General features: G+C 48.2%; 1 protein-coding gene across 5 annotated transcripts in view; it reads right to left on the bottom strand.

Annotated features, from left to right (window-relative positions):
* The window catches only part of Sec31 (secretory 31), a 238353-nt gene that overhangs the window by 75060 nt on the left and 145443 nt on the right, over nt 1–17850 (bottom strand). For all 5 annotated transcript variants that reach the window (XM_050195734.3, XM_050195737.3, XM_050195738.3 and 2 more), the window contains 2 exons: nt 17620–17767; nt 15179–15359 (listed from right to left, as the gene is read on the bottom strand). In XM_050195734.3, coding sequence (XP_050051691.1) covers nt 15179–15359; nt 17620–17767 — 329 coding nt within the window. The remainder of the gene's footprint in view (nt 1–15178; nt 15360–17619; nt 17768–17850) is intronic.

The raw sequence follows: 17850 nt of genomic DNA, 5'->3' as shown, positions 1-17850 counted from the left end.
GTGTCTTCTAATAACTAGCTCTACGCATGCGTACTAGAGAAGTCAGAATACGGCTGCCCTCAACACACACGAGCAACCCAGTCATAAACCTTCTGCTTCCTTCCATCCGCACAGGACACGCGCCAATGGACCTAAGAGCTCTTAGTGCAAATCACGCACTTACTGAAGATCTACGCACTTAACCTTAGAAAAAAAAACATAAAAAAAAAGAAAGCTAACTAAAACACACGCGCGTTACCATAGGCCTCTCAACAATAACCTTGACACTCAGGTTACTTACACACAAAAAAAAGAAAGCCTATTTACTCATTAACTAACAACTCTCTAAACTACAGGTTTACTTAAAACTCGTCTTTCAACTCTCGGAGCTTCTTAAACAAAACAAACAAAGCTCATACCTCACATACTGAAAGAAACTGTAGTCTTAAATCGCGATATTTTCCAAATGCTCAAAAATAAAACAAAACAGCATTTTTTTCCTTCTACGGAAGCTCTCTTGGCCTCTCTTTTTCAAACGTTTACAACTGACTCGTACTACTTGAGCCGTACTCGAGGTGGTCGCAATCCGAAAGCTCTTCTGGCTACCGAGGAACAACAAAAGGGCCGACTCACTATCAGCTCCCCCAAGACGTTACAGTCTCCTGCCAATTTGCGTCCTGGCGCCCCTTTTTCCTCACGAACTCGATTGACCGCGTCGCTACTCCCCACCTGGTCTCGTCATGCCACCTTGCGCTTCTTCGTACTGCACGCTGAGCTTTGGAAAGAACGACGGAACGACGAATTTAACTGCCCCGTGCCCTTTGTCCGCGTCCGTGCAGAACATGCTTCTCGGTCTCCTTTTGACCGGTGGCTAAAACGTGCTTGATGCGCACACGTCGTCCGTGATGACCGCACCTTTCTTTTCACCGCGCCCTGCCTTTTCGCGCCTGTCGCCGTCTTTGGCTTCGCTACATTAGCCACCGCATTCCGATCTTTTCGGCGCTTCTTTCTGCGGCGTTTCCTCCTCAAACTCTCTTTCATGCCGTCATCTCGCGCCTCTTACACATCTCGTCAGCCCGGATCGGTCTCTTACACGCACAGTCTGAATGATCCTTAACTAAATCATTCCTCTCTTGGCTACCTAGACTGGCGGAGAGCCGCACCGATCCTCGAACAATGCAGTTGTTCTCTCTTGAGCTACGGAGCTTGCCATCCCGAGAACTACTCTCAACTGCATCGTCCAGCTGGCACTTCTCTTCAGCACGGAGATCTGACTCGACATGGGTGCTCGTGTCTGTCAAGTCCGTAGTATTCTGTACCTCGCTAACGACCTCGCTACCATGAGATGGGACGCACACGCGTGGTAACTGTGCCAATTTGTTCGTAGCAGGCCTAGCTGTCTCTACAGTCCTCTGTTGGCACAGCACCTCGTCGCTCTCACTCTGGCTTTTAACGGCCCCTGTTGCCTCTAAGGCATCGTTAGCTGCTAGCACTTTGAGTTCACTTGTGAACGTGCTGCTACTCTCACAGGTGCTACTACTTTCCTCGGCTTTCGACTGAACTCTGCTATCTACTTCCCACTTTCACTGCATCCAGCCTACAGATTTCTCAAGCCGCTGTGGACTTCGTGCTTTTAACTGCTGCGAATCTTTTATCTCTTTGTTCACTGCTGCCATTTCTTATTTAACCAGTTGCCGTTTTTGCTCACGCTCTTGGCGTTTTTGCCTAATTGATTCCCGTTCCTGTCTTTTACTTAGAATTCGTTTACCCATTTGTTCGATGAATTTCAAATTATTCCTACTTTCTAGAATGGTTTTACGAATCTCTGATTCTGTCAAGTCCTCGTCTACGTTTACCATGAGTTCTTCACACAACCACAACAGGTCAGCTCCCGTCAAACACATTAGGACCATGGTCACTACTTTAAGCTTTGGCTCTGCTGTCACACAATACTTGCTGCGATACCCACGCAAATCAAAACACAAGTAAAAGATCCCAAGCGAATCAAATCCAAAACACAGAGAAATTGAAGCCTGGTAAATCTTACAGCCAAAACCAAACGCTTATCCACTGAAGCAGCACCATATCACCAGTCCTTCTCCACCATATCCAGTCAGTTGCAAGAGGTGGTCAATCCGAAGTCGCCATATCTTATTTTGTTATAGCGCAAGCTAGACAAGGACAACAGAAGGCACATCTGACACAAGTGCTGTGTGTGTCAGATGTGCCTTCTGTTGTCCTTGTCTAGCTTGCGCTATAACAAAATAAGATATGCCGTACCAACAAGCCCCTATTGCTATCCCCAAGTCGCCTCCAACTTGATCAGGATACCGGTCGGTCACCATGTGCCAACGTCCGTCAGCTGCCGTTGCTGTTTCCGAGTCGTAGGCCGATCTAGGAGCCGTAGGCCGATCTCACCGCTGCCATTCAGTTGTAGGGACTGGAGCGGTCGTAGTCGTTGGGAGGACCTTGGGGCGACAGGACTAGGCGACCAGGGTTTATTTGCAGGATTTACATTTAAAACAAGACATATCGACAGTCTAGCGTGACTCCAAAATGGGGCCCGCAAGACAACGCATACAGCAAACAGCTTATGAGCATACAGCTCACGAGTACATTTCGAGCATGACGACGAGCACGCAGCTCACTAGTACATCTCTAGCACGACAACGAGCACGACGACGAGCACGCTCTAGCAGCCGGCAATCGCTGCTTATAAGCACTCCACTTGACGTCATAGTTCGACATCATTGAGGATGACCCGCCCCTTTGGAGGAGGTGGGCTCACATACACGTGTTGCACAGGTTTTAGTGCCGCACAGATTTCAGTGGTCCGGAGCCGATGTCAGAGGGGCTTCGTAGAACTCTGAGCCGTCCCTGTTGACACGGCCGGATAGCACATTGTGTGGTTTCTCAAAAAGCTCATGGGGAGGTTCCGCCAATTACCTCTCCTCGAGAACTCCCCTGAGCTGACCCCGCGCCACGTGGCTGCTGGTTAACCGCAGTTCTCTGAAGTGCGCCCCGTCCGGTTGGATTGGAACACGTGCAGCGGGCTGAAATAGCTGCAGGCCGATCTTAACAACATGTGGATTTGGCACCGGACGTAAATTTGCACTAAGGGACCATAATCTTAATCAACTTCCTTCGGGTATACGAGATGCGATCACTTTCGCGCTCGGCACCGGACGCGTCAGCATCTACGGGTGACAGTACGGGCTGGAGAAATGCTGCTGCTTGCGTGGAGCGCTCTTGCTCTGTGTCTGGTGCCGAGTTGCACAAAATCTTGCAAAAGGGATCGCACCTCCAAAATCAATTGGCCGAGAATAATGCTCCATGGCAGTGCTGCCAATGCCGACCGACACATGTGGCGCACTTTGTGCTGCCAGCAATGCGGTTATATATCCCCGAGCAAGCTTGCCAAAGTAGGCTAACGAAATTTTGACAGTAGAGTTTCCTTCTGCGACACATTACCTACCTTTGCTGTCTCATTTTGCAAAAACGAAATTCTTGCAAAAACGAATGTTTTCGCATTCCCCACTGATTTCGTTATTGCGAGGTTCAACTTTCGATTTTGTTATTGCGAGGTCCATTAAGTGATATCAGCCACTTGTGCCCAGAAAAACAGCTGAAACACTGAACACTATTTCGTTTGAATAATAATTACACTAATTAGGTGTTGCCTCTAGGTGTGACAAACAATCTTTCACGTTTCATGTGTTTCTCCTAGGCTGAATGCAGAGTGAGCACATGACAAGGTTATTCGAATAGTGAAATTTTCTAGTAGAATTTTAGACAGACAACTGTCGAATATGAAATCTATTACTGAATATTTCCAATTTCTATAGAACATGACATATAAAAAAGTATCTGGAATCTTCTTGGCAATACAGTCAATTTCCATTGATTCGACTCTGAGGGACGAGCGAAATTGATCAAATTATCTGGCGGGTCGAATTAAAAAAGATGTACCATATTTACATGATTCTAGCGTGCCTTCGATTGTTATGTGCAGCTGTTTTCCGTGAGAAAAAAAAAAAAAACTCATTTGTAACATGCAACTGTTTGCCGTAACCCAAAAACAGAAAAGGCCTTTACGGTGCCACACACCTCATTCTTTCATACAGAAATACAACTTTCTCTTATTTGCAAAAACAGATTTACTCCCAATGCACTAAAATTGCGATGAACAAAAATTATTGCAGTTTCGGCCGAGATGCGAAGCATCGATTGCGACAGCAAAATAGTAGACAGCTATACGAAGTAAGGATACAGTAAAACCTCGTTAAACCGCACCCGCTTAAAACAGTAGTTTCGTTTTAAAAGTAGTAAAGTCAAATCCCTGACTCAGCAGCCATTGAACATAATGTGTTTTGTATCTTCATAAACCGTACCAGCTTATTGTGTACGCATCGGTTAAAACGTAGCGTTTCCACTTTTCGTCGTGCAAACACGGCGGTGCATCGTCCCTATCGGGTGGCCCGGCAGAACAAACCTCAGAGATAGGAACAACGGCTTCTAAGCGGCCTGTTCGTCTGTGCGTGAAGTCACATCAACATCATTTCAACGCCGTGCCATAGAGCGTTATTGCATCGTGCAAGCTAGGACTCATGTGATGCTCGGATAAAAAACACCAGGTGCTCAGCATACAAAAAAAAATTGGACATCATTCGTGCTATCTAGTCTGCGCTGGCACACGACAGAGATCTACCGTTGACTACTGTCTGCGGCATTTTGAATGCGAAGAAATTGTTCGGCAGCTCTGCTGCGACCGCGAAGAAATATCGACTATGAGGTTCGACTTTTCGCCATTGTTAACTCTGTTGCTGCCGATGTGTCGCCTAACGACAGTGGTGATGACAATAGGGAAAACGACAGCACAGGCGATTAAGGCCCGACAGTGGCAGAAGCTGCGTGTTACGTCAGCCCCATGAATGCAATCACCGCGACGAGAACAACACCCATAAATGAAAAAGGCACCCCACGACTTCTGCAGCACTACCACACCTGTGCATGGAGAATACGCAACGCCACCGAGGAATCTGCCATGCAAGTGTTCGTCGAGAAGAGGGGGCTGGCTGAAAAGCTGGCTCGCAGCATCAGTAAGTTTCAGGTCACTGTGGTCGCTGCTAGGCCGCAGCGGTATCAAACGAAAGTAAAAGACTTTTGTCACACAAAGTGAATAAATACTGCATGTTTTTGCCCTTTCATCACACTCTCTCAGAGTTCTGTTTTTGACAGGTAAGTGGTCAATCTCATGCTATTTCGGTTAAGCAGTACTACCGTTTAGTACACACTTTTTCCGAGCTCTAGCCAACTACGGTTTAACGAGGTTTCACTGTATTTGGCTGAAAGTGCTGCAGCAGTGTAACCTGCTTCTTATTGGCAGCAATGTGCTTAAACACCGAGTCCTCAACATACCTAAAAAAACCGACATATGATACGAACCCGCATATAGTACGAGGTGAAACTTTTCGGATGCGAAATGGAAAAAAAAGCTCTATCCGCATATAATACTAGTTAGGAAAACTTGAGGAAACCATTTATTTAAATTGGACTCCGCACTTCAATCACTGTTTTCCTCAGCTGCGTTCTCTTCGGATAGTTCCTTGTCGGACATATCTTCCCAGAGGTATTCATCCTCTGTGCCATCGAGCGCATTCGAGATACCGCACTTCTTGAATGCGCGACGCACAAGCTCCTCTCATATGCTGGCCCATGCGTCCACAACCCACTTGCATAGCGTGGCTGGCGAAGCCCGCTTCAGCCGCCCAGTCGGCGTCACTGCAGGCTCCACCTGAGTGCATCCAATCCGCATAACACTGCGCGTCCTTGAACGGCTTGTTCACGCAAACAGCTAAAGGCTGCAGCTGAGACGTCATCCTGACCAGGATAACGACGAGTTCAGTGCCGAATTCGCGCAACAGCCTCTTCACTAAATGGCAACGAAATGCATCCAGCATGAGGATGGACGGAATGACAACAGTGCACAAGGCCGCCTACACCAGACGGACTTCATCCAGTCGAGCACAAAATTCTCGTTCATCCAGCCTTTCTTATGGCATCTCACGATCACATTTTTTGGCAGCTCCTCACCTTTAGGCACTGCCTTGCACTCGAAGACGACATAGGGCAGGTGCTTGCGTCCGTCTGCCGTGCACGACAACATGACGGTAACTCGTGTTTTCTCATTGCCAGTGGACAGGACATAAACTTGTTTAGAGCCCTTCTCGTGCAGGGCGAGGGGCGATGGCATGTCCAGATAAACCAGCTTTTCGTCAGCATTGCCGATTTGCCCTAGCTGGAAGATCTTGGACTTGCGCAGTGAAATAATGTGGTGCTGGAAAGCCACAAGCACCTCTTCGAACGATTCAGGCAGCTTACTCGAAATCGAAGTTCGGTGGCGTAAGGAAAATCCAGCACGGCACATGTAGCGATAAATCCAGTGCTTGCTCGCTTTGAAGGCGGAGCTCGGTAGCCCTTTTTCTCTTGCAAGCTCCTTAGCTTTTGCCTGCATAAGCTCCACACTCACAGCTAGATGCGTGGCTCGCTGTTGGCGTATGAACTTCGTCAGGGCAAGTTTGATTTCCGGGAATGTCCCACTCTTCGGGCCGCGAAAGCTTCTTCGCGTTCCGCTGCACGTGAAAAGGGCTTCCTTCAGTCGACGCCACCCGCGAATGCTTCCCTCGTTGACGCCAAACTGCCTCCCAGCTGCACTGTTGCCGATGTCCTGTGCGGCTAAAATAACCTTTCTCTTGAAAGCAGCCGAGTACTGTTTTCGTGGTCCGGACATCTTGGTCCTTCAATGTGGAATAAAAAAGATGCACTTTGCGAAGCGTGGTTTGCACATGTGCTGCCAAGGTGCACACTAAACAATAAAGAAATGATGCTGTAGTCACGCAGCAAGAACGAAACCAAGCAGTAGCCACTGTGGGGATGCACGACTCTCACGCGTCCCCTGATATGTTGTTTTCCCGCACGGCTCGCGTGGCCTGGCGCCCGCGGCGGTCGGACTGGTTGAGGCGCAGTACAAGAGATGGCGCGAGTGTTGCGCTGCTAATGCCGCCGACAGGCGGGGTTACTTGGGCGCCGAAAGACAAGGCGCTTCCTTTTGGGTTCAAGATCGTCAAGTGGCGCGGACGTCCCGCGCGGGCGCCGATCCATGCTTCTGCGAGACTGTCTCGCGTGGCCGCCTTCGAACGCGCGAACGACCAGGCGTTGGGATCCAGCATGGGGCGAACACCTTGGCTCGCTATCCAGTCACGGTGAGTCGGACTTCCTAGATTTGTCGAGCGCCCATCGGCATGTTTTGGGGATAGCAACTCGGCTAGCAGGCAATGATCTATGAAAGGTGCAATAAATGCCCTTGTGACTGCTTGCACTACTGTGTTGTCGTTCCTTTGTCCCAAGAGCATGGGTGTGAGAACCCCACATCTGGCTGCCCAACGTGGGGCTCTTGGGGCATCGGATGATAGATTTAACAGTTTTGCTTCGTTCGAGACCTTTGTTTGAACCGAAGCGTAGGCCTAGCGTGGATTTTGATCGCTAGCGTCGGCGGCGTGCTTTCTTGAGATGCGACGGTAGCTGTAGTGTGTTTGAACTTGTCAACATGCTAAGCCTTTTTGCAAGTGTTTTTTTTTAATGACATTCGTTGGTACGAGAGCCACGTGGTCTGCATTCTGGGAGATCAAGGCTTAGCGCCCGCGGAGCAATGGCAAACCTGAAGCGAGTGAGTATGGAAGCCTCGTGGGTGGTCCGAATTTCTTATGTAAATAGCTTCTTCTATCTCTTTGACTCTGATGAAGTCGCGGCTCTGGGAGCCGGGTGGCCGCGGGCCACGGGTGCCACTACGGGCTGACTGGTATTGCGGCCTGGCACCAGGTGCTCCGACACCGTCTGGGACGGTGGGCGCCGTCAACTCGGATGCTGTGTGCACCGAGCGGAGTAGGACCATCAAACAGAGCTGACGTATCCTCGCGGCTACCTGTTTTGCGCTCATTTTGGGTGTTGTTTTTGGATGCCGGTTGTTGTCAGGGTAGCAACGCTTTAGGCCTAAGGCTTTACGAAGCTGCCTGTCGCACGTGGAGGGACACAACCTGGTGGACCGTGGCATTGAGGTGTTGCAATTTGCTTCCCTCATTCTATTTAGCCTCGCACGAATTGAAATTACTCGTTTGACTCAAGAAAGCGAGCTTCGTCCACATGAACATAGCATCTGAGTAGCTGCCCGATCTTTTGCTAGCAGAGTTGAACATAGCACCACGTGGGCGATGCGCATGCTGAATTGCTCTCCCTTGCACTACTTTAGTGTTTGCCGAGTGTGTTGAGTGTACGCAGCGTGATTGGAGTCACCCCTGGCTTGCTGTCACCTGCACACTGTCTGCGCTGCTGCCCCGGACTACGATAGAGCCACCCCGGGCGATGGTGATGCTGTGGCCAGTTCGGCGCAGCGACTTCGGCGGCCTCCTGTATCCAGCTCACAACCCCCGGCGGCGGACAAAAGAACCGGCGGTCACCGACAGCTACTGCAGCTCTCGCCAGCAGGGCGCGTCGGCGCGAGCGACGCTTGCTCGTTCTGACTACTGCGTCGCCGTTTCCGGAGTCCTGGCCTGGAATCGTGCCGTCGAGTGTGCAAAGCTGCTGCTGTGACCGGCGGACGCCAGCGGTGTACCCAAGGACAATGTCGGCTAGCATGCTATGGACAGCGTGGGGACATTTCCTCAGCGCGACCACTGTTGCATGTACTATCTTGTTTGCGAAGCACGGGTTGATGTTAGACCGTGTCACATGTTTCGCCGGAATAAGAAGTGAACTAAGGTTGGAGAGATGTGGGGATGCGCGACTCTCACACGTCCCCTGTTATGCTGTTTTCCCGCACGGCTCGCGTGGCCTGGCGCCCGCGGCGTTCGGAGTGGTTGAGGCACAGTACGAGAGATGGCGCGAGTGTTGCGCTGCTAACGCCGCCGACAGGCACCCCGCAACAGGCGGGGTGCCTGTCGGCCTGTCTTTCGGCAAGTAGTGCCGAAAGACAAGGCACTTCCTCTTGGGTTCGAGATCGTCAAGTGGCGCGGACGTCCCCCGCGGGCACCGATTCATGCTTCTGCAAGACTGTCTCGCGTGGCCGCCTTCGAACGCGCCACCGTTCGCGTGACCGTACGCGCGAACGACCAGGCGTTGGGATCCAGCATGGGGCGAACATATTTGCTCGCTATCCGGTCGCGGTGAGTCGGACTGCCTAGATTTGTCGCGCGCCCATCGGCATGTTTTGGGGATAGCAACTCGGCTAGCAGGCATTGATTTATGAAAGGTGCAATAAATGCCCTTGTGATTGCTTGCACTACTGTGTTGTCGTTCCTTTGTCCCAAGAGCATGGGTGTGAGAACCCCACACCACGCAGCAATAAGGAAGCCAAGCTATAGCCCCGCAGCAATAATGAAACCAAACTTCTAGCCCCAATTTTTGTTCAAATCCACATATAGTACGAGGCCAAAATTTGGGAAGCAAATACCAATAGGAAAAAAAACTCGTATTATACGTCGGTTTTTACGGTAGTCTAAACGATCCACAAGCAATAGGCCGGTGCCTTTTATTGTGCCACAGTAGCGGCATAGAAGGGCCAAAGCAGCTACAGCCTCAGTTGAAGTTGGGAACGAGGCAACATCAGCACTTACAGGATCAACCTCAACAGCATCTTCGTTTGGCACCTACTCCTGCTGCGATCTCCACGTCCATCAATCGAAGCATTTTGAAACACTGTCAATAACGAAGTATTAAGTGGCGTCTGCCAAGGCATCTGTGAGGGAGCCCAGTGAGCACGCGCTGTCGCGCGTCATTGTGGATGCAAACTGCCAGTTCTCGTGGGGTGCAGGTGCAGAGCGCAGCACCGACGTGGAGTCAGTGCCACAAATGCAACGTGTCGTTGACGTTGTCGAACTAGCCAAGCCATGGCGTGCGTACGCCACTACGTTCAAATGGCGCCCTTGGCGCGGTCGATGTGTGCAGCTATAGTGTGCAGCAGTGGGGAATGCCCACCTTATTTTCTTGTGGGGTTTTACATGCCAAAACCACTTTCTGATTATGAGGCACGCCGTAGTGGAGGACTCCGGAAATTTCGACCCCCTGGGATCTTCAATGTGCACCTAAATCTAAGTACATGGGTGTTTTCGCATTTCGCCCCCATCGAAATGCGGCCGCCATGGCCAGGATTCGATCCTGTGACCTCGTGCTCAGCAGCCCAACACCATCGCCACTGAGCAACCACGGCGGGTGGGAATGCCCATCGCGCCACCGCTATCTTCGAGGGTGTTGCGGCAAAGCTCACTGCCTGTCAACAGAGCACACCTGGTCTGGGATGGCGGAGTTCCATATATCCATTTTACGTCCGACCTCGTTCGAAATAAAAAATTAAAGATGCATGCGATTTTCCAGGTGACATGGAAAGTGTTCAATATACACAATAATTCGATATATCCGTGTTCAATATATCAAGGTTTGACTGTACAATCCTTACTTTGCATAGCTGTCTACTAATTTGCTATCGCGATCGATGCTTCACCTTTTGGGTAAAACTGCAACTTTTTAGTTCGTTTTTTTACTTCACACGTTTATCATTCACTCTTTGTGATAACTACACATCTCGACCAATGTTTCGGAAGTAAGTCAGTAAGACTTAGGATAAAGCGGACATTTTTGGCCGGATTATCAGGGTGCGTTCTAACGAGAGTCAAATGTATTTGATTCGTACTCAGATGTTTCGAATACAGTCGCTGACTGATTTTTCGGACTCCAAAAATTCGGACATGCTCGATCATTCGGTCTGCTTCGCGGCACCGCCATTCTCCCCATGGACCATAATGTATAACAACTACCGAAAGTTCGGACACCTTGCAACCTCTCTGATTTTTCGGACACTCCTTCAGCCAACTTGACCGAGAGCACCATGCACCGACTCTGACCGGTGCATGGTTCGACTTGCTGAACGCCATTTTTGTTTTGAACCGAGCCTCCTTGCTGCCCCATGAAGTGGCGCTACTGCAAATCCCCGCTCATCATCATCGTTTCTGCCTGGTTCGTAGCTACAGCAGTTCCGGTCTCAGCTTAGTAGGCCATGTCAAGACAATCCAGCAGCTGATTTGTTTGTTTCTTCGTGCACGACGCTCCGAGTACGTCACGTTTTTCGTTTGTGCGACTGGTGTCGGCATGACGGCGTGGTGGTGTTTGCTTTGTGTGCTGTGTCGAGGTTGCAGTGATGCAACGCGGCATACAGAAACATCGCGTCAAGTGTCTAATGGCGCCGACAGTGCCCGCACAGACTGCCGGCAAGCGGGTGCCGGGAGGCCTAGGATTTGTCGCCTTCCGATGTGCTCCCTACTTACGCCGAAAATGTTCTGCCGAAACCTGCGCAGTGGTTACATTGCGATTCCGGACACCGTCTAATTTTACAGTTTCACAGGTGCTGATACTGCTGTACTGACATTGCAGAACTCGACGACGGCGAGATCATTCATCAGGTTTCTGCTGCACCGCCGGACGATGACTCCGAGTCGGAAGATGACGCACCATGTGCTAAGCTGCCGCTGCATGCAGAGGTTGTACAAGCAGTGACTGTGCTTTCAGCCACCTATAGTGACCGTACGACCCTCCGAGATTCAGGCTTATTTGATTGTGCGTAAACAGAACAGCATGCAATGGTGCATTCACAATTTCTTCAAGCCTACTGCTGAGCCCGAATGAGTGCGTGGAAAAAAGGATTTTTTTTCTTTTTCTTAATCTGCTTTTTCGGACACCTGTTTATGCGGACATTTCCGCAGTCCCCGTGAGGTCCGAATAAACGGTCGGCGACTGTAATCGCACACCCCTAACATGACCCTGTGTTTTAAGCTAAGCCATTGTCTATGGTAAGAGGTTACCACAGTCTACGTTTGTTACAACAGACCCACATACAACAGACTCACATATAACGGACCATATTTCAAGCTTACTTTGCTCTACCTATTTTATTTATGCAATGAAATTCACTCTTAATGGACTGCGCTACAATGGTCCATTGGCTCCAGTGGACAAAATTAGCGTAAATTTTTTTTTCAAAATCATCATATGAAACATACTTTTGCTCCATCAACACAGGCTGACAACAGACTTGACCACGCCGGTGTTTGCACGCTTAAGCCACAGCAAGTTTAAATTGCTGATGGCAACTTTGGCGGCCTCTGGCTAAGCCCAGCCTCTAGCCAAGCCAGTCTGAGGGAACGGTGATTACGCATGGTGTGCTATCGCTTGTTGAAGCCATTTTGTCATTGTGTTCCCGTGCTAGTCAGTTGTGCCAGATCAGAAGTGCTGAGCTAATGACCTCCAATAAAAGGAAGGAAATTTCACTGAGCGACAAGATTAAGATTGTGAATGCAGTTATGCACGCTGAAAAGCAGGCGGACATTGCAAAAACAATGGGACTATCAAAGCAGACCGCGAGTAACCAAGTGTAACCGGCATCGCCGGGTAACCGAGTAACCGGCATCGCCGGTAACCAAGTGTTGGGGGAAATTAATCCTAAGCACTTCAGGGTCCGCGAGGCAACATACCTGGATCTTGAGTCTGCACTTTTCATGTGGCTGCATGATGCCTGACCTCGCTACATTCCAGTGAATTAATTACTGTTAAGGAAGCAAGCAGAACATCTAGCCGTGGTCCTCAGACACGACAGTGTCACTTTCAGCGACGGATGGCTCCGTTCACGACTACTCCGTTCAAGTGTTGCAGCTGACTGAAATGCAACGCGAAGTGACTGCATGCTCCCTCAAGGGGGGATGCTAATCTCTCATCACGAAGTTCTTTTTGAGCTAAGTGTGAATAAAAAGTTTTTGTTTTAAACATGTGGAAAGTACACATGCATGTCTTTGTGAATGGTTCCCGTTCTTTTTTTTTTTTCTTTCATCTCTTGACGATGTTTTGCGCCGTTTCGGTGGTAGTTGAAACATGCAGCGACTGTTTGACGATCTTTTGGCATTTTGGCGGTGGCCTCCAGTTTCGGATACAGTCGAACCCACTTATAACGATGCCAGTTTTAACAATCTATCGGTTATAACAATGAGAAGCTGCTGCACCATCAACATTTAAATTATGGGGTTTAACGTGCCAAAACCACTTTCTGATTATGAGGCACGCCGTAGTGGAGGACTCCGGAAATTTCGACCACCTGGGGTTCTTTAATGTGCATCTAAATCTAAGTACACGGGTGTTTTCGCATTTCGCCCCCATCAAAATGCGGCCGCTGCGGCCGGGATTCGATCCCGCGACCTCGTGCTCAGCAGCCCAACACCATAGCCACTGAGCAACCACGGCGTCAACTTTTGTATGTTTTCCATGGTGAAATAACCTGCTTACTACAATGCCCCGATGCCGCATTATCAGTTATAACGATGAAGTCTGGCTGCTGCTGGGTGTCCGAGCTGAAAGGTAGTGAAATGGGAAATCCTTGAAAAGAAAAAAACTAAACGAGAAATTCGAGCCGCTGCACGATGGGCTGATGCTCTGATGCACACTCATTTTCCAGCCATATCAGCGCGCCTCTCTCCCGTCGCCCTTACACCCCTCCGAACACGAATGGGCTGCGCCCGTAGCTCTATGCCGCCCCACCCTCCAGAACACGAATGGAGCACACCAACTGTGCTGCTCACAGATTGCTCGCATGTAGCTCGCTGGCTCCTCATTCAGCACAGTTCTGCAAACGCTCGTGTTCATCTTCGTTGGTTGCATCGAAATCGTTCTTGGCCATGCACTTTCTTAGCCTCGTTTGACCAGCAGTTGATTTGACTCGCTGCCGAAAGGGAAGATGGCTGATCCGCCTGCTGATCATCGGCAATGCACGACGTTACCGGTGAAAAGAAAGTGCATGGCTATAGATTTGAAAACTAAGTGCTTCTAATCGATGAGGCGATCATTGCGAATGTGCATGCATCCGATAGCGACGGCGACAACGGTAGCAATGACGCAATAGGCCAGGCTGCCTCAACGTTGTACTCACAAGAGGCCCAGCAGGTGATTCAGTTCCTCCAGGGCTTCGTTTTCGCAAGGAACCAGAGGGACTGAACAGAAGGGACTTCTGTTACACTACGTGGAGCATCTGGATGCCTTGGAGAAGGATGTCGGTAAGCTTCACGTAAAGCATGCAAGGCTGACGGACGTAGGGTTTTCTCGTGCAAGCCAGTGAGAAGGACGTGGCGAGATGCTTGTGGCGATCTCAACTCAGCGTTTCTTCTGGATTTCTTAAGCTGACAGGCTACCACGGCAGCCTTCTCGCAATTTTTAAACGGCCTCTTTCGGGGCCACCAACGCGATGCCTCGGCGGAGCTCGCATATCGCTTGCCACCCGTGACTCTTCTATGCTGTTGTTATAGCAGTGCGATTCTTTAACGCCGACAGCCATGGCTTGTTACACAGGATCAGAGCACTCAGGAGGCAGTTAAACGAGTGAACACAATCAGCACTCGGATGGAGGAAGGTGGTGGGAAGGGAAACTGGCCTTCCTGCCATAGTTTTCTCACATCAGCTCTGCCATACCCCTATTTCAATTTTTTTCATGCAACCCGGTTATAACAATTATCGGTTACAACAATAGAATTTTTGTGGCACTTGAATATTGTTATAAGTGGTTTATAAGTGGTTATAAGTGGTATTACAGTTTTGTATATTACAGACTTTGGATAAAACGGACATTTTTTGTTGGATTATCAGGGTCCATTGTAACAAGAGTCGACTGTAGTAGCCTTCAGTGAACCGAACGATAGAGAAAAATTGTCATCCACCTGGGAGTAACACAAAGCTAAAAAAAGAACCACCTGATTTTATAAACTCCCTATAACTTGTAGCTTTAAGCAGAACTCATTTGTCATGCAACATGCAAATTTGTACCCTGTAACATCAAGTGATCAGCAGTGGTAGGACAAGGGATGCTGCAAGGGAGCAACAATCAGTAGAACCCAAGGGAGTCAACAAGTGGTAGAAGGGAGCCAATATCTCGAAAAGGGGACTTGCCTCCAGCAGGGAAGCAACTGCCAAAGACAGGTCTCCTTGTTGAAACATTGGCTCCAGGTCATCTGGCCCTCTTTCGGCCAGTAACTGTTGATCACTTCAAGTTTCCATCTTATCATGAACCTCTGTTTTGTTTGGACTGGTAACATCAATGCACACTTGTCAATTGCCTTACCCCTGGTCCTGAGAATAGTAGGCAGGCACTGACTGCGAGTACGGCTGTGGCATATAGTTCTGCGCCTGTGAAGAGGGGTAAGGCATCTGCGATGGTGGCTGGTAGTAGCTCTGTCCATAGCCCTGCTGCTGCTCGTTGTATACACAAGGGTCATGAACACTGGGGTACCGAGACCGCGGACCTGCAAAACATTAAGCGCATTATGGTGAATGAAGGTACACAGAACTAAAATTAAATTATGGGGTTTTACGTGCCAAAACCACTTTCTGATTATGAGGCACGCCGTAGTGGAGGGCTCCGGGAATTTCGACCACCTGGGGTTCTTTAACGTGCACCTAAATCTAAGTACACGGGTGTTTTCGCATTTCGCCCCCATCGAAATGCGGCCGCCGTGGCCGGGATTCGATCCCGCGACCTCGTGCTCAGCAGCCCAACACCATAGCCACTGAGCAACCACGGCGGGTGGTACACAGAACTAGAGGTCACCCAATAAGCCAGGGTCATTCCACGTAAAACGTCCCAGACCCCAGAAGTGACTACACAGATTCTCTTTGGAAAAATTGGGCTAGTTGGTGATTGTGTGAATGAGGTTTCATCGAAGTATTTTTCTAGAAAAAAATATTTTGGTTACATAAGCGCCCTTTAAAGTTTAAGTGAAGAAGCAAAAGTTGGCAAGATAATTTTTTTTAATCAAGTGTGAAGCTGGGTACAATGACAAATCTTATTTTATAATATTTTACAAGCATGCTTCTTTCATGTGAAGTCACAAGTGAACACATTTATGAATTTTCAGCATTTAATTGGCTCAGTTAAAAAGCAAACAATTGTGCATTTTCAGAATTTTCTTCTGAAAATGCACATTTCAGGAAACGCATTTTTTCAGAAACATTGTTAACTTTCAGCCACACTATTTTTTGTATTATTTTTTCCATCGTTATAGTGTATGTTAAAAATAATGTTATACTATGAAATCAAGCACATTTCCTGAAAATTACATCCAAATTTGGCAAAAAGTCACTTATTGACGATGTTCAGACCTAAATTCAGCGTTAAAGCCCTCCAGATAAAAATATGTGAGATAACTCATTATATGCATCAACAGTTAAGCTTGTGATCTAGAAATTTCAATTCGTGTAAATTTAGTTAGAGGTGAGAAAGAAATTTTTGAAATCCACAACCTCACCAGTAGACACTCCTGAACTGCGTTTTCACTACAAAATATGTGCGGACCAGAATTGAATTTTTGCTGTGCTTATGAACTCTTTGTGCATAAAATATAGGTGCACGCTTTTTTATGATTTTTCATGAAACAAATACAAATACTTAGCATTGAATATCGAGACAAATATTGATATGCACATACATTTATTAGCAAGTTGGTGTATTTTAATGTGTGGGAACATTTCAATTACATTGTCATTGGTAACAAAATTTAGCTAGTAAGCTGTTATACTAACAGATTGTGTATTTGGCTCATGTTAGCTCTGGAAAATTTAGCAATTTCCGCTAGTTGTATGTTCTCTCCAACCTGTGCCTTATTATACTGCATCACATTCCTGTAATCTCAAAGGCAGTTGACCCTGTACCAGCCGTCAGTCATCGCATTTGTTGTGAAGCAATAAGCTCAGGATTGGGGGTGGAACCTGCAAAAGAGTGCACCCTCACTGTTCAGAAACCTGTGCCCCTTGCTACTGAGAAGCTGGCTTTCCTGCAATCCAGTGGATAAGCGTGTTTTATAGGTGAAATTTCGCCAGCAGCATGTAATTATTGCAAAATTCAGCACAAAATCAGATGCACTTTCTTTGATTAGATAGAAACAAATACAGTACCATGCTTGCTCCAGCACAGCCAGCACTATATTCAATTTGTTTCGACTATTCACATCCAATCAAATATTCAAAAATATTCATTTGAATATTTCTGAATATTTCCTAGTTTTCGAATCAAATACAAACATTAAAAATATATTATTTGATACTATTCGAAATTTTCAAATATTCACACACCTCTAGTTACAAGTGAACTGCACTGTACTGCGCTCTGCTGTTCTACCAATATGAGTATGCCTTTACCTGAAATAAGTTTGTCTCTAATTCCCCTATGTAAATTAAACCCCTGTTCTATTCCCTCAACCTCCCAACCTCGTACTCCTCACCAAGCAAGCAATTCTAATGAAGGCACAGATGACAGCCTGGGCCCCTTTAGCCTTCATGTGACATCATGGCACCATAGGACAGCTACCAGTATTCGAGAAGCACCATTGGTGTCAGCTAGAGCAACCCTCTTTGTGACACCTGACTCCAGGACCATGACACTCAAATCCTATAAGGGCTCCACTTGGTAGAGTTGAGGAGGAACTTCAAATCAAAACATGTTTGAGAATACATTGGGTCAGTCGTGAATATTATTGAATACCAGCACTTCAACACCTGATGGCCCACCTTTGCTGTGCGACATAGATGACACAGAGTCCACTGGTGGTGGCGGCGTAGGTGCGACTGGAGGTTGGAAGGCCGGCTCTGCATGTTGAGACGCCGATACCCCGTAGCCAGCATATGCTCCTGAATCTCGGCGGCCAAACTGGTTGACCTAACATTTAAAGGATAGATAACAAAATGTGAGCACCAAGTTTTCTCAGATTCTCAAATTGTTTAAAAAAATGGCTTGTAGAA

Source organism: Dermacentor andersoni, chromosome 1, assembly GCF_023375885.2.
Source record: "Dermacentor andersoni chromosome 1, qqDerAnde1_hic_scaffold, whole genome shotgun sequence".
Classification (NCBI taxonomy): Eukaryota; Metazoa; Arthropoda; class Arachnida; order Ixodida; family Ixodidae; genus Dermacentor; species Dermacentor andersoni.
The sequence above is the reverse complement of the archived record's forward strand: the minus strand, read 5'-3'. Positions and strand labels throughout refer to the sequence as shown.